Raw genomic sequence first — 23,831 nt, forward strand, 5'->3', positions numbered from 1 at the left:
TTATTTTCAATGAAAACACTTCCCTCCTATACGCATGCGTAAAAATCGTTTTATTCTGATTGGGCGCTTAAAACAGATATTGTTGCAAGCAGTAATATTTATAGTTGTATTAACGCGTCAATAGATGGCAATAGTATCGCTACCTACTATAATTATTACTTAATATTAAAATGACTATAATATCGTAAAGTATTGTATGTTTATTTCTGAATAGTAATTTAAAATATAATAATTGATTAGCCGTATGATTTTGCAGTATATATTTTTCATGACGAAAGTGAATATAAGGCACGTCTGCGATAGATGGCGTTGGAAGCGAAATTTAAAAGTCGATACGAAATTACAATGAAGGATTGGGCCGACTCTTCCCGACCAAAACATTTAATCGAACCATGCGTCGGGTGATACCGATTTTTGGCGCCCGTTTCATTACGCGATATTAATGATAGAAGACGATATATTTTTTTAAATTTCAATGTGAAGTGAAGTGTTGCGTAAAATTTTATTCTGCACTAATGCCCACACTACACCTCAAGCCAGGATTGACGGTAAAAATCTTGCATACGCATTTTACCAGTATATTTTTGGCTTTGTTACAGAAATAACCATGAATTCTTTTATGGCTGTGTTTATGAATAAAACTTAAAATACCCTTGATTTCTTAATAAATCTGAATGTGGACTATATATGAGATTTTTTACACACTTAGAATTGTAACTGTATAGGGCTGATTTTACTTTTTATAACATTGATACCAATTTATAATACAAAGAAAACTGTGTTTTCCGACATTTAATTTAATTGTAAAATGACATTCATTGTAAAATTACCAGGATAGAAATGTTTTTTTTATATATGTTCCAAATATAATAACTGATTTTGTTAATAAGAGAATTTTTTTAATTATTATCATTCGACAATTTAAAATACTTTCGAAACTTCATCCCCAAAATAACCCCGTGAGTGGAGAATTAAAAATAAAATTGCCTGTTTCCTTGGGTTTTAAGCTTATTTCGTATCAATTTTCATCAACTTGGTTCAGTGTTTTTTTTTATTATTACTATGGATTTAGATATCAAAACAAATGTCTTTTACTTTGTTTTTAAATTTCAGTATCTAGACTCGCGATTCGTACCTTAACAACTTTTACGGTTTTAATAGGTTTAAATAACGCTGTTTTTTAAACATCATAGTACATGATTACAATTACCAAAATATATTGTAAGTGGTAAGAACGCGTGAATCTTAACCGATGAACGTGGGTTCAAACCCGGGCAAGCACCTCTGAATTTACATGTGCTTAATTTCTGTTTATAATTCATCTCGTGCTTTTCGGTGAAGGAAAACATCGTGAGGAAACCTGCATGTGTCTAATTTCATCGAAATTCTGCCACATGTGTATTCTACCAACCCGCACTGGAGCAGCGTGGTGGAATAAGCTCCAAACCTTCTCCTCAAAAAAGGGAGAGGAGGCCTTAGTCCAGCAGTGGGACATTTACAGGCTGTTACTGTAAATATATTGTCGCTGTAAGAAATATTAACCGTTACATCGCCAATGTCCCACAGACCTTGGACGCTAAGAAGTGTCTGTAATTTCATACTCACTCGCCCTTCGAATAGAAACACAACAATAATACATAATGATGTTTTGCGGTAGAATAAGTGATGACTCGGTTGTATCTAACTAGACGGGCTTGCATTGGTACGCAGTGCACACTAAGCAGTTTTCGTTAATAATATCGAAAAATCGATTTTTAATTCCATCTTATTAGGCGTAAACATCGATGATGCCTGATGGCTTATCGGCCTTTATCGAATTTATCAGAAAATCTCGTTATTTCAACGAAAAAATATATATAATGGTGTCTAATAATATTTTAAACGTAATTAGGCATGTATATGTAAAGTGTTTTAAATTTGAATGAAAAAAATGGTTATATATATATATATATATAATTTTTTATTTAATAATTGCACGTTTTTTTGAATTCATAGCAAAATAATAGTTATGTAGGTATCATAAAACAGTCTAGAGTAATTTCTGTTAAGCGCCTCTTTTAATCGAGCACGAAAACTCAACCCCCATGGTTGAGGGGCACAACCCCACAAGCGAAAGCATGTCCAAAAAATTTGTCGTTCACGTCTTCGGATTGATTATAGACTGCGACATTATATAAATGGGACAAGCGATTTATGGTGATAAATAAAATAACACTTATATATTTTGTATTGTATTAGGTAAGTATGGCTTTTTAAAATGTGAGTTAAAGTATCCCTTATACTATTACAACAAGAATATTTTTTTCTACAATATTTCTATGATACGAATTCCTATGGCTCTAGTTATCAAACTTATAGATAAAATATATTTCACTCAAGGCTTAAATCTCGGGCATAAATTAATAAATAAGGTTTATAATGAATACGGGTCAGTGGTGAATGAAGGTAAGGTAACCTGCACGTGTCGGTTGAAATTCGGCAACGTGTTTAATGTTTAACTAATAATATTAGCTGTGTAAATTAATTCTACTGCAAATTTTAAATGAAGCCGTATCGTGGTTTGGCTGGTAAAGGTTCCGGTACGGCGTTGCAATTGCATTTGGCCCTAAGCCGCTAAAAATTGGTACAAAATTATAAAAATTGTTGATGACCTTTTTTCTGCTTATATCTATGATTGCAAAATATTATACAAGTTATTGTCAGTATGTAAATATAATTTAGTTTAATAAATAAGTCTCATCAATTGTTTTATTTCAAATATCTGACCTTAGCCCTGGTGCTCACCGTCTTATGATAATCACTGATTGAAACCCTTGCCCTTGGCCGTGATATATTCACATAATAATGTGGACTCTTACATAATCTCCGTAGAAGAAATATTTCAACATTGACCCAGGTCAGCTGTTATAATGCCATGGATGTTTGAAAGTGTTCCAATCGTTTCCTCGTAACGCGAGTTCGAAAGTCCAACTTTTCTTTTCACATGGCTCCATGCCATGTCAATCTTGTCTAGATAAATGCATCAAAACATAATGTAACTGCTCATGAAATATATTTTTTAAAGATATTCCTAAACATTTCCAGTAACATCCTGTGAATGGCCCACTGCTGGGCGAAGGCCTCCTCTCCCTTTTTGAGGAGATGGTTTTGGAGCTTATTCCACCACACTGTTCCAATGCGGGTTGGTGGAATACACATGTGGCTGAATTTCAGTGAAATTAGGCACATGCAGGTTTCCTCACGATGTTTTCCTTCATCGTCAAGCACAAGATGAATTATAATCACAAATTAAGCACATGAAAATTCATTGGTGTTTGCCCGGGTTTGAACCCACGATCATCGGTTAAGATTCACGCTCTCTTACCACTAGGCCATCTCGGCTTTAAACATTTCCAACTTCCAGGCCTGCCTGCTATTGAGATTTTTTCGACAGAATACCCAATAATTTTTATACCCACTTAAAATTTTTCACATAGAATAAAAAAACAATATTTTTATATCGTAATTTTTATCCATTTAAAAATAAAACACATAAAAGTATTTACATATCAAACATCCCAGTATTATTTATATAATAATAAAATAGAGGCGACTAAGACGTTAAAACTAATCCCGTTATAGAAAATTACATGTTTGCCGTGTGAAAACCTTGCTGATAAAGGTTATTTGCTTAATTATTAAGTGTCTATCTACTTAAGCTATAATGTTTTTCTCGTCGCCGGACAAATTTTGTCTTTTATGGAGTCATACAATTTGCCAAAACAATTCGGTATAAATATTCTGAAAGTGTTTCGTGCGTCTGAAGAACAATGTAGTTGATTGATGAAATTACACATAATATTTTTAATAGAATATATTTTGCTTTTATATTTTTTCAAACAATGTAAAATGCTTTATTTGGATGTAAACATTTCGGCGTCACGCCTCCAAAAATTTGATCTCTACACAAAGCCGGCGCTAGTTTGAGTAGGTATAACCCACTTATAAGTTATTCTTTCAAAATTAATAAATGATTGCGCTAAAAGTGAACCCGAATTATTACAGGCACAAAATATAGATAATAATAATATAATAATGATAATAATCTCCTGGGACATTATTCACACACCTGATCCCAAATTAAGCAGAGCTTTTTTTTCTCTTTTCTTTGTATATACATACTTATATAGATAATTACACCCACACTCAGGGCAAACAGACATGTTCATGCACACAAATGTCTGTCCTGGGTGGGAATCGAACCCACAACCTTCGGCGTGAAAAGCAAGTATCCACCAACTATGCCAACCGGCTTCTCAATAGATGGGAGAAACCGTAACAGCCTGTGAATGTCCTACTGCTGGGCTAAAGGCCTCCTCTCCCTTTTTTGAGGAAAAGGTTTGGAGCTTATTCCACCACGCTGCTCCAGTGCGGGTTGGTGGAATACATATGTGGTAGAATTTTAGTGAAATTAGACACATGCAGGTTTCCTCACGATGTTTTCCTTCACCGTAAAGCACAAGATGAATTATAATAACAAATTAAGCACATGAAAATTCAGTGGTGCTTGCCCGGGTTTGAACCCACGATCATCGGAAAGATTCACGCGTTCTTACCACTGGGCCATCTCGGCTTTTTTAGATTATTTAGGAGGAATTAATTCACACCGAGCCTCGAACACTTTAAAGTGGATCGTATCGTACCGAGCTACTGCGCCGGATATTAGGTCACTTAATTCTCGTTAGAATTTGTAATCCAAGCTTAATGATGAAGTTGTGATGGATTTTTTAAAGGTCTTAGCTAATATTATAACCTAGAAATTGATCCTTCCCGCGTGTTTAGCCGCAGGTGGAAGTTTGCATAAAATTATCGTTTCTATATAGTTGAATTTTTGTTAATTAATATTAGACAAATTAATTCCTTTCTGTACGTAATGTTAGTAGGCTTATCGACGTATCAATACAATTTTGTTTCATTTAGAAATATCACAAGAACATGAAATTTGCGCTTGTAACGTCTACAGTACAAAAATTAAAGTGGCTGAAATTTCGACGACTGCTTATAAAATATATAAGTTAGTTAGTTAGTTAGTAATATTAAATACTAAAACTTCGAAACGCGTTGCATTTTCTGATATAAGTTTTGTATATATTATTTAAGTGCTTTTCAGATACAGCACAATAGTAATGTCCCACTGCTGGGCTAAGGCCTCCTCTCCCTTTTTGAGAAGAAAGTATGGAACTTATTCCACCACGCTCCACCAATGCGGGTTGGTGGAATACATATATGGCAGAATTTCAGTGAAATTAGACACATGCAGGTTTCCTCACGATGTTTTCCTTCACCGTATAGCACGAGATGAATTATAATTACAAATTAAGCACGTTTTCCTATTCTTTAATATAATTATCGACTATAGCCATAAAAGTTAACAATTAAGTTTGATTTTGACATAACGCTACATGTTAACAAATTATCGGTTCAGTTCCGACTCGAATAAATACAGATTATTCAAAGTTGGATCGGAATTAAATCGGGAACGTATCTTAATCGTTATAAATTAGTAGAATTCGGCCCAAGTCCTCTTCTTTGCATGTACTTTAATTCACAATTAAAAGTTAAAAAGTATTCTTTGAGTATACCTACTCACCTATCCATAATGTCACTCGAAAATGTTGATGTGTAATTGTGGTGTTGATAAATATTATAATCCTTCACATTTATGCCTACAAACACAATAGACTAATATTACGCAATCTATCATTTGTCTAGTGGGATGATAGAATAATTATTTTATTTTCTATGTAAAGAAACAACAGTGACATTTGTCTCATTATTTTGATGAGACTTTTCCTTAAGCGGAAAATACTGTTTGTTAAATGAAGCAAGATAAAGCTTGAATCTAATTTCTGAAGCGAGGGAATTTCATCTGACCTCTAAACTTGATTAACTGCTAAGTGAACTTGCTAGCTTCGTAAGAATAAAACAATTAGTTTCGTTCAGAATCAAATGTAAACCGACTGAAGCGCAACTAAAAAGTTTCCTTTAAATTTTTTTTTATTCCTCTTACAGTTTCACTAATGCCTTTTTTATTAATATTCTTGTAAGCTGAAATCATACAAGAAATCTATAATACACTGCTAAAATTTCGTACTCTTCTTGAAGCTTAAGATTTTGCGACTATCATATTACTAAGGTATATAAACATAATACATATTCAAATTCTTCAGTTATCAGTTACCTTCGTCAAAACCTAAATATACATATCTATTTCAAGCTATCAGCATATAATTTATGCTATCGCTATATTCTCTGTAAACAACTGGTTTCTGATGGTAGTATTTTATGGCGGTTTGTTATGAGGTACCGCTCATATTTCAGGTAGGAAAGATGAGTGTCAGTTTAACTATAGAAACATAACCCATCTTAGTTTCCAATTTTACCAAAATCGATTCAGCAGTTTAGCCGTGAAAACGTAACAGAATTACCTTCGCATTTGTAAAATTGGTATATATGATAACATAATATATTCATGGCAATACGATTAACAGCAATTGCGTGTGACAAAAAAAACATTAAAAGTATTATAAAAAATGTTAACTAAATAAGTCATACGTAACGAAGTTTCAAACACATAATCCGCCGCAGACCGGCAGATAGATATAAATGTAGTATGATATAGGTGTCGTATTGATTTTCTCTTCTGCTATCTCGTACAGCCATCGGTAAGCTCCACAGATAGGTCCCTACATTATATAATGTTATTCGAACATAAAATATTGAGATTTTATTTATCGTGTTTATTGCTAAATATTTTGATCTTTGTTATGTTCATGATATTAATGAGGGAATTTAATTTAAGACATTTTAGAATTATTTTTACATAGCAATAAATCTTCAGGTCTGCTTGTGTAAAATTGTATTTGAGTTATCGAGATTTTTTTTATTATGTAACAGTAAATCGATTTATTTGCATAATAATGTATATTGATGACTTAAATAATTATATACAAATTAAACTGAATAAAGCACTAAGAATGTTAGACATATAGAGCATTATCCGGTTGAATCGTACTTCGAATTATATGTACGCAAAATTAACCGACCAACTTCTCATCAGCTGACGAAATAACACGGAGTGTTATACATTGCTATTGCAAACAACAAACATACAAATGATATATATAATTTGGTATAAAAATCCGTTTCTCAAATTCATAATATATAATATACCGTAACAGCCTGTGAATGTCCCACTGCTGGGCTAAAGGCCTCCTCTCCTCTTTTTTTGAGGAGAAGGTTTGGAGCTTATTCCACCACGCTGCTCCAATGCGGATTGGTAGAATTCACATGTGGCAGAACTTCAGTGAAATTAGACATATGCAGGTTTCCTCACGATGTTTTCCTTCACCGTAAAGCACGAGATGAATTATAATCACAAATTAAGCACATGAAAATTCAGTGGTGCTTGCCCGGGTTTGAACCCACGATCATCGGTTAAGATTCACGCGTTCTTACCACAGGGCCATCTCGGCTTTTTTATATAATAATTATATAATATATTGTTTTTTATTACTGTTCTAATAATCTTAAAATATTTTATTTGCAATTGAATGGTTCGCGTATAATTATTATAATCTATGAATAACATTAAGCTACTTCCACGCATTAAAATTACAAAAAAATACCATTTTAATGTAGTACATACATTATCAAATCACAGATACAATGAGAATGTAAATGCGTGACGTAAAAGCACTTAAGTATGTATATACTTGATGGTAAATGGTCACCGTGGCCCATAGAAATTGGCGTTTTACGAAATATTAACCATTCCCTAAGGATTACATCGCGAGGTAGTTGTCGTATGAAAATCTATTGTGAACAATCCGCATTGAAGCATGTGGCGGAATAAGCTTCCCCTCAATAGGAGAAGAGGTCTTAGCTCAGCAGTGAGACTTTTGCAGGCTGTTACGTCACAAACGACAAGAGTTACCACCGGTTAGGAATACAGATTATTTATAATCAATTACAAAAAAAAAGAAGATGTTCTAAATTCGGTTATATTTTTTTATGTTTGTTACTTCAGAACTTCGTCCTTTTGAAACCGACTTGGAAAATATTTTTTTGTTCCATTTGAATTTGAACAAAAATACTATTCGTAAGTGTGAAAAAATATGGAATGCAATTTTTTATGCTCGATTTTTATTTGAAGTTGGTTTTGTTTTTTTTCAACAAATAATTATTCCAAGTTAGATTACTAAAAGGTCTTATTGCACGTAATCAGGAGATGGTTATCACAAGCTGGCAGTACCCTAGCTTTATTTATAAAGTAAATAATCGCAAAGTCACGTCCCTCCACCTAATCCTTATTTGTTCTGTCGGGAACAGAAATTGGGACGATGTCAAGGATTTTGTTCCCAATTTTATCGCTCAATCCGTTTAAATCGCTTAATATATTAACAGCGAATTGTTTTCTTTTTTAAATATTTGTGGTTTTTCTGTTACGTAGATTTTATGTTCCATTTTTAAAACTCTTGGTTATAAATCTCTATCGATATACAGAAATAGGAGGTATTTGATGATATGTTGAAAATATTTCCTACTAGTTTCCGCTCGGGTAAAATGTGAGGACGACATGTGCTAAGTCAGGGTATAAGCTATATCTATTCCAATCCTTCTATTCTCACAAACTTGTATTTATTTATTTGGATCTTCAACAGTTGTACAGAACACACATTCAAAACACTTTTTACATTAAATTAAAACTAACTATTTATAATAGTAGTATTATTACAGGTAATGTAATACGAATAGTATAGCAGGATAAGACGAATACAAGGATACGTATAATATAGTAGTTAAATTAAAGATTTAATTGTCATTACTAAAAAAAAATCAATGAAATTAGACACATGCAGGTTTCCTCACGATGTTTTCCTTCACCGTCAAGCACGAGATGAATTATAAACACAAATTAAGCACATGAAAATTCAGTGGTGCTTGCCCGGGTTTGAACCCACGATCATCGGTTAAGATTCACGCGTTCTAACCACTAGGCCATCTCGACTCCATATGTACTTCTCCTCAAAAGGGAGGGGAGGCCTTAGCCCAGCGGTGGGACATTAACAAGATGTTACTGTTACTGTTACTAAAAAAATAAGCTATTCTACTAGCGAGCTAAACTTGGTGCTAGGGCTTTGTGCAAGCCCGTCTAGGTATTCATAAAACAGATATTCAACAGCGATACTTAATATTATTTTTCGGTTTGAAGGATGAGTGACTTACACCAGCTCACTTCCCCTACAGGCACAACCTATCATCTTCGTTCCCAAGGTTGGTGGCGCATTCCCAATCTAAGAGATGGTTAATATTTCTTATAGTGTCAAAGTCTATGGGCAATGGTGACCATTTACTATCCGGTACCATTTGTCAGTCTACCTTTTTTGAATAAAAAATATAGTATAATTTTCTATAACAATAAATACGCTACCATTGTTTTGCTTACTACATATGGATCAGAGGGGTCACAGTCAATGTCTGAAGATAAAAGCAACAGAAAACGTCAATTAGAAAATTCTACTATCCGTAAGCAAAATGAGACGATTTTTTAATACATAAGCAGTCTTTATGTAGACTTAAAAATACCTATGGATATAAAAGGTCGTTTCCTTAAATTAAATCTTTTAGTTTTTGATGAATTACCTGCTGAAAGAATTAAAGGTCAGAGACAATAAATGTGTCCAAAATTGAGAAGGGTAATATTAATATTAATCAGAATCTTCTCTAACCGTAGTAAAGGTTACATAGGCGTGAGAAATGTATGTATTTTTTTTTTTTTTTTTTATAGAATAGGAAGGCGGACGAGCATATGGGCCACCTGATGGTAAGTGGTCACCAACGCTCTTAGACATTGGCATTGTAAGAAATGTCAACCATCGCTTACATATCCAATGCGCCACCAACCTTGGGAACTAAGGTTTTATGTCCCTTGTGCCTGTAATTACACTGGCTCACTCACCCTTCAAACCGGAACACAACAATATCAAGTTGCTGTTTTGCGGTAGAATATCTGATGAGTGGGTGGTACCTACCCAGACGAGCTTGCACAAAGCCCTACCACCAGTAGATCAGCAAATATAAATATACGTTGTTCAGAAAATACTTTATAATTATATAGAGTTTTCTTTATTTGCCTCTAGTTTTCTCCGGCGTACAAAGGAGGGGGGGGGGACACTTTGTTCTTCTCAGTAGCCTTGAAATGCAGACATTCAGACATCACAGACAAAATGAGAGTGCAAAATTTCAAGACGATCGGTTCAGTTGACGAGAAAACGTAACAAACAATCTCACTTTCTCATTTACATACATAGAACTTTGTACATTGTTGTTAATATATAAACGTATAATAAATAAATAAAAAAAAAAACAGAATTTTATCATATATAAATATATTCTGTGACCTTTTTTAATCTGTTAGCTTCTATGTGTGTTTTCATTGCAAATGAAATGCCTTCATGCAGGATTTTAATATCCGCCCGGGATATTGAGATTTGAATGTTATAACCATTTGGAAATTGATGGTTTAGAAGTGTTTATTCTAAAAATATTTGCAGACAATCATTTATGGATAATTTTACTATAATTATTAGGTCCTTACATATGAAATTAGCGTTTTGTCGTACTGATCACTTTGATCTGAAATATCTCCTCTTTGGTTAAGAATTCCAAATTCAAATTTATTTAGCTGGTACATTTGAATTTTGAAAACAGTCATTCATTTGTTTTTTCATTATTTTTTTCTTTGGCGTCGCTTATTACCGCATGATGGAAAACATGAAATATCGGTATATTTACGAGTACGAGTTCTACCGTGGCACCAGTGTTGCAGCTCGAAGGATTAATGATGTGTACGGCGCTGGTGTCGCAAAAGAAAGCACGGTACATTTTTGGTTTCAACGTTTTCGTTTTTCGTTCGTGGAAATTTCGACCTTCAACCAACCCCGTGGACGGCTGGAGACCAAAGTGGAAAATAAATAATTAAAGGCTATTGTGGAAGCGGATCCATCACAAAGCACTTAAGACATAGCTGCAGGCTTCGGGGTAAGTGATAAAACTGTATTAATCCACTTGAAGCAAATCGGGAAAGTAAAAAAACTTGAACGATGGGTACCTCATGAATTGTATGTGTATGAATCGAACTTGCAAAAATGCGTCGACTGCTGTGTTACTTTGTTCAACCGACACAATAATGAAGAGATTTTAAATCGAATCATTACTTGTCATGAAAAGTGGATATTGTACGATAATCGGAAGCTCTCGTCGCAATGGCTGAACCCTGGAGACCCAGCCAGATCCTGCCCTTACCGAAAATTGACTCAGAAAAAGTTACTTGTGAGTGTTTGGTGGACTAGCGCCGGTGTCGTTCACTACACCTTTGTAAAATCTGGGCAAATAATTACGGCAGATATCTATTGTCAGCAACTGCAAACCATGGAGGAAGAACTAGCTGCTAAACAACCGAGATTGGTCAATCGCTTTAGGCCACTGCTGCTTCACGACAACGCAAGACCACACACTGCACAACAAACAACCAATAAGTTAGATGAGCTACAATTGGAATATCTGTGACAACCACCGTACTCCCCGACCTTGCTCCAACAGATTACCATTTTTTCCGGAATTTGGACAACTTCTTACAAGGAAATAAATTAAACTCCGATGCGGCAGTCCAAACCGCCTTCAAAGAGTTTATTGATTCTCGCCCCCATGGTGTTTTTAGTAAAGGGATCAATGAACTACCTATGAGATGGCAAAAGTGCATAGATAACAACGGGCCATACTTTGATTAATTAAATATATTTTACTAAAAAACAAATTGACTATATATTCCTCCCGTACAAAACAATTTTATTTGTAAGGACCTAATATTATAACCTGTTACAATTATGCCTTTAATGCTTGCCATTCTTACTATTATTTTTTTAATGTTTACCGTCTCTTTCAAGAGAATATAATATATCATACATATTAATATGTACGAAATAATATACTCATCTAAAAACCTCAAGACATTATTTTGATAGCATTTAGTCTTGTGTTATATTTATACATAGAGGTATGTACATATATGATTTTTTCAGTTATTTAGATATACAGTTAAAACGGTATCATCATATTATATAACCCGTGCCTCCTTTGATAATAAAAGGCCCAGAATTATTAAATCGAAATCATCGATTAATTTTATTTTATTTTCATCCCAATAAGCAAAACCTTTCCATCATTGACTAGAATAAACCTGGCTACGCAAATAACGTACATACACAAAACTCGTATATATTTACATTTAATGTGTATGCGAAACGTAATACGAAGTATTAAAATAAATACCTTTCCTTTAAACTTCCTGTAGGAATTTTATCAAATAATTGTAGTTACAAGGGCCATAATGTCTTTGAAGTGGTTCTCAAGAATGCTTTCATAGTGTATATTATATGAATTGATTTTTATTTCTTACAGTATGTATTAGATATGATATATTAGATATTAGATATATTATATATATATATATATATATATTAAAAATTACAGTATGTTTTAGATGATCATTTACCATCGGGTAGCATATTTGACAATCTAATGTTTTTATTATACTTCGAAAAGCCAATTTAATGACTTTGAAATTTTATGTCCTTAGATACCAATATTGGCGATTCATTGACACTGTAAATTGTATGATATAAACAACTTCCTGTAGAAATTTAATGTAGTTACAAGACAATAGCCATAACATCTTCAAAGTGAATCACAAGGTTAGCGATCCTTTTAAAGTGTAAATTATATTGATTAATTTTTACTTCATACAGTATGTATTTGACGGTTTAGGTCACCACTTACCATCAGGTATTTGCGAGTCAGCCTTTTTAAAAAAAAAAAACTTTATTTTTCTATTGGAAGGCAATTTTATCACTGAAATTGTATGTATTTTTTTATGTTGTTTATTACTAATAATGATGTCATCTTATTTTGAAAATTTAACCGAACTGTGAAGGATAAAACACTAATATACAAAATTTAATTTATGTACTTCAGAAGAAAATGTAATGTTTTATTCACAACAGCTCTTAGCGGACGTCAATGAAAATGTATTATAGGAGATAATTTGCGCACACGCCAGTTACGTCTATTTTCGTTTACATTATTGTAAATATTTGAAATATGTGGGTAGATGTTTAATTTCTGTTAACAACATACAAATTGCCAATCACGTTATTAAAATAAGTTAAAAAGTTCAGTACATTGCACTTGTGTGGTACAAAAATAAGACCTGATCATTTGGACTGTGTGAACTTGGCACCCGACTTTTGACAAGACAAAACCGGGGTATGAGTTTTTTTCGATATACTCCAATATTTTTTTAGAGCTACAAACGAAAAAAAAAATACTGCAATCAACTACCTACGAATATCTATAAGAATAAAAAAGAAAAAAATCGATTTTCAAAAGTCGGGTGCCAAGTTCACACAGCCGATCATTTGTCCCGTTAAAATAAAAGTGTAAACTCTTTTTTAGATGCTTTTGAATCAAGGAAAAGGACAATTCAATTAAGAACGAAGTTAACAAATGTTTCGAATTGGCAAGAAACTATTTATGCAAATGTATTAACATATATCAACGAAATATATGAAATTTATGACAAAAAAGCGTGAACAACTTAAACGATATTTATTTCCAAAAAAAAAACAAAAAATACATAGATATGTATATAATATTGTATTTTTTTTACTGAAATGATTCACAGATTAAAATAACAATACTTAATAAAAAAAAATTGGCCTAGTGCGTTGCAGATTAAAATATCGCGAGGACTGACTTCGCGTTAAAACCTTCGCCTCAGATTTTTTTTTTTAAATTTATTTATACATTGATCATACATCAACATTACAAATAGCTAGAACAAAAATATTGTACCGTAACTTTTAACAATTACTTTAGTAGTTAAAGTGTAATTTATGTCAAATTAATTGTTTATTTCCGCCCTATGAAATTTATAAGTCCGTCACGCACTATTTTTTATGCGGAATTTTATTAGGAATACAAAGGTAATATAAACTAAGGGCACAAAACGTACATTCAAAATTTAAACATTTACCTTGATTAACTTAACGATTGTTATTTAAAAAATAATTTGTCTCTTTCTATCATTATTGATCTAACATTCGAATGAAGAAGACACAGCATTTTTTGACTAATCTAAATAACGTTTATAAGTAAGGTCATTTTTAGAAGGTATCATTAATATAGAGATGACCGTGAACAATCGATATTCTTGTCAGATTTTCTTATTGGTTACTGTTTTCCACCGCGGTAATTACATAATACATCAAATACTATTATATTTATACACATCCTTGGAAATCGATAACTGCTAACTCCACGCTTGTTATCATTCAAATAATCTTGCATCGAGTTATGTAAAGATAAATTCATTAGGCTTCTCAACTGGGGACCAGTGGATGAAAACTAATTAAATTATATGTTTGAATAGTATAACATTATTTATTTTAAGCTCCTAAGTCCTAAACTTTGCCGTTATGGATTTAAACAAAAAACTCATCCGTACCTTATTTATAACTTACAAATAAAAAATAAATAGTAACTTCAATGCTATTCTGTAAGAACTCACGCCCTATGTAATTCTATTAGTTTTTTTTTTTTATTTCAGATGGCTCGTTACAAGAAGACAGGGTTTATGGATGATGATGCAGGCAGTGTCAGCTCCATACAACTCAATGAGGGTGTTCGTTCTGGTGGCACGCACATTCGTTACCATATGGTAAGTAATATTATTCTTTTTTTAAATTTCTTGGAGAGCAATTGCTTCCTGTTGGTATCAACCGATTTTATGGTTTCATAGAACCATCTAATCTCAAACAAGATGTGTGATCAGAGACGACTAGATTTTTTTCCTCTAGGCATGTTTTAACCAAGTGTATAAGCGAAACCAAACCCTTGACAGTGGAAACCAATCAATTCAAAGAATTCCCAAGGATGGTTTTACTGAAGGAGAAGATCTGACGTAAATGTTTGTCAAATATATATTCTTACAGACACATACATCGAATAAGGCTAAGCATATAGTAATGATGTTGGAAAATGGTATTCCTATTTATGTTACTGCGCAAATAACAATAAAACCCCTATCATGACACATTTGCGTAATTAATTGCCACACGCGTACCGTTAATGCTTTTTAAATTCTATGTGTATTTCCGGATATACTAATGAAATTAACTGTGGAGTAAATTTTTGTTTGTTCATGACACGTTCTTTAAATCTATAACATTTTATTTATAAAATCTTCCTCTTACAAACAGTCGGCGAATGAGTCGTTTTCTATTGTCCTACTTTTATTAAATAAAAAACAATGATTTTATGAAATGATTTATACAGTTTTATATATAACCTTTAACGCCTACATAAATATCAACTGCAATTAACAAAATCTGTTGCACGTAATGTTGCGTGTTAATTTTATTCAGGAGCATTTTTAATTATGTAAAAGTAATTATAAATATGTATGAATAAAAACATTGGTGTTTTATAGTGCAATCCGCATTCAACACAATATTGAGATAAATTGTTAGCTGTGTGGATGCTAATGTTTAGTTTTATATCTTAATAACTGCCAATCTCAATTTCGCCTGGTTAAAGTTAATATTTTATCCCTTTACGTTTATTAAATAATCGTATATTATAAACATTCGCCACCCTACCCCTTATCGTGTTTATGTATAATCTAGGCGTATCTCGCGAGTGTAAACTTAAAAAGCTATTTATTATGATGAGCCATGTCTTGCTATTGCCATGAGTTATGTCTTCAGCCAAAATATTGCAAGATAAGAGTCCAGTTAAAATTAATAGTTATCCGTAATCTTATTATTAGAAAAAATAAACCAAAGGCAGAGACAATACGTCTATAGACATAAAATATTTATTTAAAAAAAAAGCTTTACAATATATTTTAAGTTTTTCATTATGGCTTCTTAAATAAAAACTATTTAATATTGGTAATTATTTTAATAAATATCCTACAATTAGCTAAGTGCTAATTTAATATTTATATTAAAATACTGTCGAAATAAAAGAAAATCGTCCTTGATTTATTTATTATAGCAATACACAGGTATTTCAAAGTAAAAACAAAAAATGACGTTTCGATATATCAGACAAACACGACGGGCGCCATGATCGTACATCTCACATTAAAATGACAATTATTTGCATAAAAATATCCAATTCGCACAGTATATTTGCAAAACTAATTTTAGGAGCAGACACCTCGTTCTTGTTAGCGGGAATTATTTGTTTATCACTTAGTATATAATATACGAATCGTTATTGTTCTTCGGTATATTTCCATTCGATATTAAACTTATTGACATGCAAGGTGAAACAATAGTATTTAATACCATTCATAATTTCAATAATTTAATCCAACCTCCATAAGTCCTATAATCATCTATTCCAGACGTGCCTTGACCTCAGTAAATAAATAGATTAAATATAATTCAAAAGGGATTTTTGTGTTTCGTCGCATGTTGAACGTAGTACATTCGCTCTATCGACCTTCATAAAGACTGGTGTCTTTATGGCATCGATTGATCGCCAAAGACTTAAAAATGCTCGCCACGTTGTATATTGTGAGAGCCAGACAACAGTAATCCGTTGATAGTACAAGCGTGCTCATGAAATTCGCTTAGAGGTCATCGACCAGACAGCTTCAGGCGTCCTTACGTTCTATGCACGTACAAGACTGCGACGTTTGGGTAACCATCACGAACAATCCCTTTGAATAACTCTACACGTAATACACCGTTTCCGCTGGTCGATATGAGGACCACCATTTAGTGACTTCACGAAATCGGTCTTGATGACAATCGTAGTGCTAGATCAAGATAATATTCGCCTTCTTGCTCGGTGAGATTGGATGACCAACAATTACTTAATAGAAGATAGTAACTATGCAATGAACAGATGATGTTATTTATATGATTCTAATTTAAATATTTGTTGAAAAGTCACTAACGGCTTTAACAATACCTAAATGTTGTTTAGGCAGTTTTTATTTAAACAATATTGTGTTCTTCTTTCGAAAGTCAATGATGATAGGAAGAGACGTCAGTGTTTGACTAAATACACTTTGAACAATGTTACAAATAAGGTACATAAATGCTGGTTGTAAAAATGTTATTCGGATTTACAGGATTATAATTGCCGTTGCCTTTCATCGTATCCGTGAATTAACTAAGGATTAGTTGTAACCCTAGATTAGCCGACATATTCGTCTGTTGGAAGCGCATTAACCATGTAAGGAATTAGAATTAATTCGGCATTGCTTATAATATGCTTTATAAATGTATTCTATAATAAGCACGCTAGTCTCGTGGAAGGCTGAGATGTTATAATATAATTATGTTATTATATATAATAATATTATTTATGTATGTATAAAATGTCTAATCAAAAAATTAAAATATTTAATAAAGGCAAAAGCTTCAAATTTTACTTTTTTTTATTTTGAATACTTCTTGTACAAAGAGAACAGCTTGTACAGTATTGTGAGACATTATATTTATTTGTTTGTTGATCTCCAAGTACAAATATTATAATATTATTTTCGAATAAGACTGTTATATTCTGACACAAAAACGTACAAGCAAACAAACTCTTCAGCATTACCATATAGGATGTGATAGATAAACTCCCCACTCTTTTTTAGAAGGAGAACTACAATCTACATTTGTTATTTATTTATCTAATATATAATTTGTTGTAAGTTGTAACATGAAAGGCCTTGGTTAACAGGAAGGAAGACTTCCGAACAAGTATGCTTATTGCATAAGCAAATGTTGGTTTTGTTATAGCAATAGTGAGGTTGAGATTTTGTTTGTTATAAACTATTTCTAGTCTACACGTAACGACTTTTACTGGTGGTAGGGCTTTGTGCAAGCTCGTCTGGGTAGGTACCACCAACTCATCAGATATTCTACTGCAAAACAGCAGTACTTGGTATTGTTGTGTTCCGGTTTTAAGGGAGAGTGAGCCAGTGTAATTACAGGCACAAGGGACATAATATCTTAGTTCCCAAGGATATAAGCGATGGTTAACATTTCTTACAATGCCAATGTCTGTGGCCGTAAGTGACCACTTACCATCAGGTGGCCCATATGCTTGCCGCCTACCTAAACTATAATAAAAATTAAAAAAACGAATATTCAATAGCTCTTTGACGTCATCAATATCATGTAACGTCTGAATTTCATTATAACCTCGAGACAATACATAGAAATATTTAATTAAATGTTACGAATAAACAATATTTACACTTGAATCATTTTTAAGGAGGTATAAAACATTTAACAAAATATTTTTGACATATTGATAATATCACTTAAGCAGTAGTTTTAACATAAGGTTCAACTTCCAGTCACGTGATCTTGAACGCACGAAGCCATTGACATATGTTTACGTCATCGTTCACGGTAGATGGGTTTACGTAGGTAACGAAGGTGATATTTACGACTGGTTTATAAACGGTACCGAAATCGCCTTTGAGTGTAATAAATTTTGAAGCTCATTTTGATGGATTTATATTACTGACATGGCAGAAAAATTTAATATTTGAATGGGTAAATTTTTTTTCTGTCACTGGTATAAACCTGACTTGATGGTGAATTAATCAAATCCAAAAATAGGCTTTATATAAATAAGCTCTTATAGTCAGTTTTGAGTATGGATTTACATGATTAAATTTAAAATTGCCACTGCTTTTGAATTTAACTACCGAGACAAAACGGCAAGGAATTAGTAATTATGCTTATCCACCGATCAAAATAGTTGCATCCTAATTATAATTCTAGAAGAATTGTATCTTAAGATTTTATATAGCACACTAATCGAACTGACTCGTTAAGCTTTCAAATTGACAAATAGCAATACGAGTTATGCTATTTGGTAAGGTGTTGAGTAGATGATAGCAGCATAGTCGTCAACGGACACCTTTAAGATGTGCGTACTTTGAGCTCTTAAGTTAACTTCGAAAAACTGGCCTGAAACTGAATATACGCTCCCGCCCGGTGACACAATTGAGGCCAAAGGGGCGAACACCATTAGAAAAAAAATACACGCTTTGTGTAAACAAACGCTATGAAAAATATATAACTTTCCTGATGTAAATAAAATTTTTAGTTCGTCTCGATAAACGTAGTCGCAAAGTTTTTAAACGACTTCTAAAAAAGGGGGAGGTTATCGATTCGGTTGTATATTTTTTTTAGTTTGATCTTTTGTACCTAAGATTCCGGTTATTTATGAACCGATTTGAAAAATTCTCTTCCCCTTTCGGTATTGGAAAATATATGATATTTTAATGGGCTCGAATTTTATTTTACGTCAATTTTGTTTTTTAAACAGAATTATATAAAAAAATTCTCAACTGTTTATTCTATCTAGTTAAAAATATCTTTTAATTATGTAGTAAGTATATTACGTTCACATGAACACCGTAACCATGCCTTAATATAATAATGGCGTGTACTGTCCGCTACATTAGGTATTTCATGACGTCAAGCTGAGTAGGACAAGTGACATTTAGAACAATTCCATAAATTCAAACGACAGGTGGCTTGTTAACATGTAATTAGGAATTTAATGTACGTAATAATTTGCTTGTATTTAATTAATATACTATGTGGTTGAATTAGTGGAAAAGAATAATTAGTTAGTTTCTTAACGGTTCACTATTCAACTTCAATAAATTATATTTTGATTTATATTTACTTTATGTAAACAACATATACATGAAAATAGGATTACGTCTGTTTCTTGATAAAAATAAGGCATATGTTTCCTTAGTAATAACCAATAATTGATTCAATAAGACCGCCATTGTAGTTGATCCACAACAGATGTAGGTTCTAATGCAGTGATCTGATTATGGAGAGACGATACTACAACTTCACTTTATAATATATATATAAATATATAATAGACTCAAAGACTGACTGACTGCCTGGTTGGTCTAGTGGCTTGATATAAGGTCGCAGACCCAGAGGCCCTGGGTTCAATTCCCAGGTCAGGTCAATAAAAAGTTTTTGGGTTTTCCTGTCAGAAAATTCTCAGTAGCAGCTCGGAGTCTGGAAGTTGGAAGTGTGTACAGTCCCGTGCCTCGGAAAGCACGTAAAGCCGTTGGTCCTGCGCCTGAACTCTTTCCGGTCGTATCAGATTGCCGTCCCATCGGATTTTGAGATTTAGGGAATAGAGAGTGTACCTGTGTTTGCGCACACACTTGTGCGCTATTATATCTCCGGCGTAGTTGGCTAATCTATCTTGAGATTGGCCGCCGTGGCCGAAATCGGCCTGGAGGATATTATTAGACTCAAAGAACGAAAAAAACTCCCGTTGTGTTAAACAGCAAAAACCACATACCAACATTAGTATGTTGCCTATCTTGCTTTTCTACTACATTGCGTAGAAAGAAACCCCATGAGACAGACAAACGTCGAGTCAATGTTTTTGTATTGGTGTTATCCCTAGAGTGTTTTTTATGAAACCGCAGGCGTGGAGGGCTTACAGCGGAGAGCTGCATTTCACGCAGCGCCGGAGGCGTTTCAAGTTTGTGATAAAATTTTGAAATGGATGGATCCTATGCATGATCTTGTTTCTTTAAATATTTCCATTCCTTGATTCCTGGTTTCCATAACATATAGTTTTTTTTTTAATTCTTGTACATTACTTGAATATTATTACGGTGCTAAATTATAACACAGAAATTGCTGAACTCCTTTTTTAATCTAACTCACTTTAATCACTAAGTAACAACAGAAGAGCACGTAATATTTGTTTTGATACCAAAAAGCAACAATGGTATAGTTGAGATGATTCACGCTTCCGTAATCAGATAATGGCCTGACATTGACACAATACAGTGTCTAGAATTACCGGCTACTTGTCTTGTTATAAAATCGTTTCCTTTTTGTAAATGAAATTCCAGACAAGCATTTTTTCTGAAATGTTTGTTACTTTGGGTGTACTGTCTTTGACAAGGTCATTTGTTGGGGGAGATTTGAGATCTTGGGGACCTCAATGGCCAGACATTACGGTTGTAATTAATTACAGGAGACCTCTCCTGCAAAGCGATGAACTCGACAAGTAGGGACGCTTGTCGGTGGTGGCCTCCTTCTGGCGAGCTCTCAGTATCTGGAGGCTGCTTTAAGACAATGTACACCTGCAGGTATAGCCTGAACGTCGCATTCGCATGCGATCTCGAACCTCTTCGAACGAAATTATGAATGCCAGATATGAGTAAATAGTCTGACACTCGGCCAGGATTCTTACATACCCGTAGATGAAATGCAAAAATACATCTACTAAACGTTCGGTACAAAAAAAGACTCGTTGTAATTGACCTGAAAATTAATTTGATTCTATGGCAATTATTGAGCAATTACTTTAATTAGATTCCAGTGAAGTTATGGCATCAACGGCTTTAAGAATATATTGCGACACATGTTATACCAAGTGATCACAAATGAATTTTCCTAAGTGGCATTGTTTCTTTTTGTATGAACACGAAGGTCCAAAATAAAATAGTTTTGTAATTATACAATTTTATTATGTCTTGTTTTAATTTATATATTCACGGTATAAATAACCTCTGCTTAACTTTTCGAGACGATTTTTAAGGTAAGCAGGTTAAAAAAAATTCTTCGAAATTATCATAATTATGGTGATATCCTTGATCGCAAATTATAGAAAATAATTATAAGCTTACATGAGGATAAAGTCAGTTTATGGTAATAAAAAATAATTACGATCAATGACTTTTTTTTCTTATTGACGAGAGCAAAGGGTAAATGTTTCTGCGTCTTGTCAGTCTTGTCAATCGTTACCATAATTTGTTAGTATAATTATATATATTTATATTTAATCGTTACAATGCAATCATATCAGATGGTTATGTGTTTATGAATATTAGTATATCTGTCAAGTAGATGAGATCTTTAAACAGTTGTTGTTATAATAACAATTTAATTTATTAATCAATGTTAAATATAATCTAATTTACTGGTTGGATGGTTAACATTTCTTACAATGCCAATGTCTATAGGCGTTGGTGACCACTTATCATCAGGTGGCCCATATGCTCGTCCGCCAACCTATACAATAATAAATGCATGTTCATCATGTTCAGGAATGTATTAGAGCTGGCTCGCATCCTGCCAACCAAAGCCCATATGTTTTTCAACATTAGCTTCACCATAATTGCTGATGCTCTACAGAAGCGAAGAAACCCCATTAGTACCCTGACCGCTTTATTAAAGTGGTTATAAAACGAGTAGTATGATTTTAATGGATAATGAACCCACTAACTACATGTAGTGTAAAATTACACTCAGTAAATGCGGAATAATGTGGTGCTTACATAAATTGTGGCCTATTTATACTTATACTGATGTTTGCTGATGTACAAACAGTACATATAAATTTAATTGTAATATATAGTTGATTATGTATTTCATTTAAGAATAAGAGTGACGGCTAGGTTACATTATCTTATCGTTATCTATCTAGAATTCATATACTAAATCGGGGGCTTACATTCAATTTAGTATTGAAATATACTTTTATGGTTTTGGTTTTTTTTTAACTTATTCTATGACGTCTAATCTGATTTAAAGCACCGAACAGAGATGGAACAGAGATAACTGTTCTACGAATATCAGACATTTAATGTCTACTTACAAAGTGAAGTAAAAAGTTAACAGCCTGTAAATGTCCCACTGCCGGGTTAAGGTCTCCTCTCCCTTTGAGGGAGATTTAAAGGGAGTTGTAGTCTATACCACGCTGTTCAAATTGGTGGATGTATGGCAGAATTTCAATGAAATCAGGCACATTTAGGTTTCCTCACGATGTTTTCTTTTACCGCTGAGCATGAGATTTGATGTTATTAATATGTATAAATTATAGACATTTCAAATAATCTACCTATTAATAACACCAAACTCCGTCTGTGCTTACAAGATATCAAAATACGATATTTTTTTTTTAATTTCCTTCATAGATCAACCATAGCAAACCATTTAATATATACCATATCTAACATATAAATAAAAGATTATTTTTTACCGCTTAGTAGAAGCACTTAAACACCGACGCGGACACAAGAGAATGGCTATTCGAGTATGAGAGCGTTATAAGAACTACAAAACTGTATTACAGATTATATTATCTTGTTGAGATCATGACAATTACTATGAGAATTCTAACGAGCTCTCATGTTTAACTTTACAGCAATGGTGAATGCGAGCGTTAGGTCACGACTTAGATGTATTGAAAATTCCATACAGAAAACATCGTTGTTTAACAGAAAAAATGTCATAACTTTAAGTTTTTTTTTCAAAGAATTAATATAGACGAAATCTTAACCGTTAGTATAGGTATGTGTGACGGTGAGTTTGTTTGTTTTTATGCTTTCATGTATTTAGTATTTATTAAATTTTGTATACATATTGTCAGGGATACAGAAAACGGCATAGGGTATCCAAGGCCTACCCCTCACACGCAAACGAAGCCGCAGGCGGAGACTAGGCTATTTATATTTTGATGTTTAAATATTTAGTTAGAAAACTTCAATTTTATTTCTGTGAAACGTAAGTTATTGCAATGGTTTGTCTATATGGTTGTGTAAATTCACTCCAAAACTATCCCATATAATGCATTTTTAGGATAAAACATCTTAGTTAGATAGACATACTATATACCACATTATTTGTGGTGTACATATTATG

The 23,831-nt window shown here is 33.0% G+C and overlaps 1 protein-coding gene across 1 annotated transcript in view; it reads left to right on the forward strand.

Moving 5' to 3' along the window:
- Positions 1 to 397: 397 nt before the first annotated feature.
- LOC126777852 (endothelin-converting enzyme homolog) overlaps positions 398 to 23,831 on the forward strand; it is a 64,376-nt gene continuing 40,942 nt past the window's right edge. The window contains exons 1-2 of the mRNA XM_050501089.1: positions 398 to 548; positions 14,708 to 14,818. Coding sequence (XP_050357046.1) covers positions 516 to 548; positions 14,708 to 14,818 — 144 coding nt within the window. The 5' untranslated portion in view covers positions 398 to 515. The remainder of the gene's footprint in view (positions 549 to 14,707; positions 14,819 to 23,831) is intronic.

The sequence above is a fragment of the Nymphalis io genome, chromosome 24 (assembly GCF_905147045.1).
Source record: "Nymphalis io chromosome 24, ilAglIoxx1.1, whole genome shotgun sequence".
Classification (NCBI taxonomy): domain Eukaryota; kingdom Metazoa; phylum Arthropoda; class Insecta; order Lepidoptera; family Nymphalidae; genus Nymphalis; species Nymphalis io.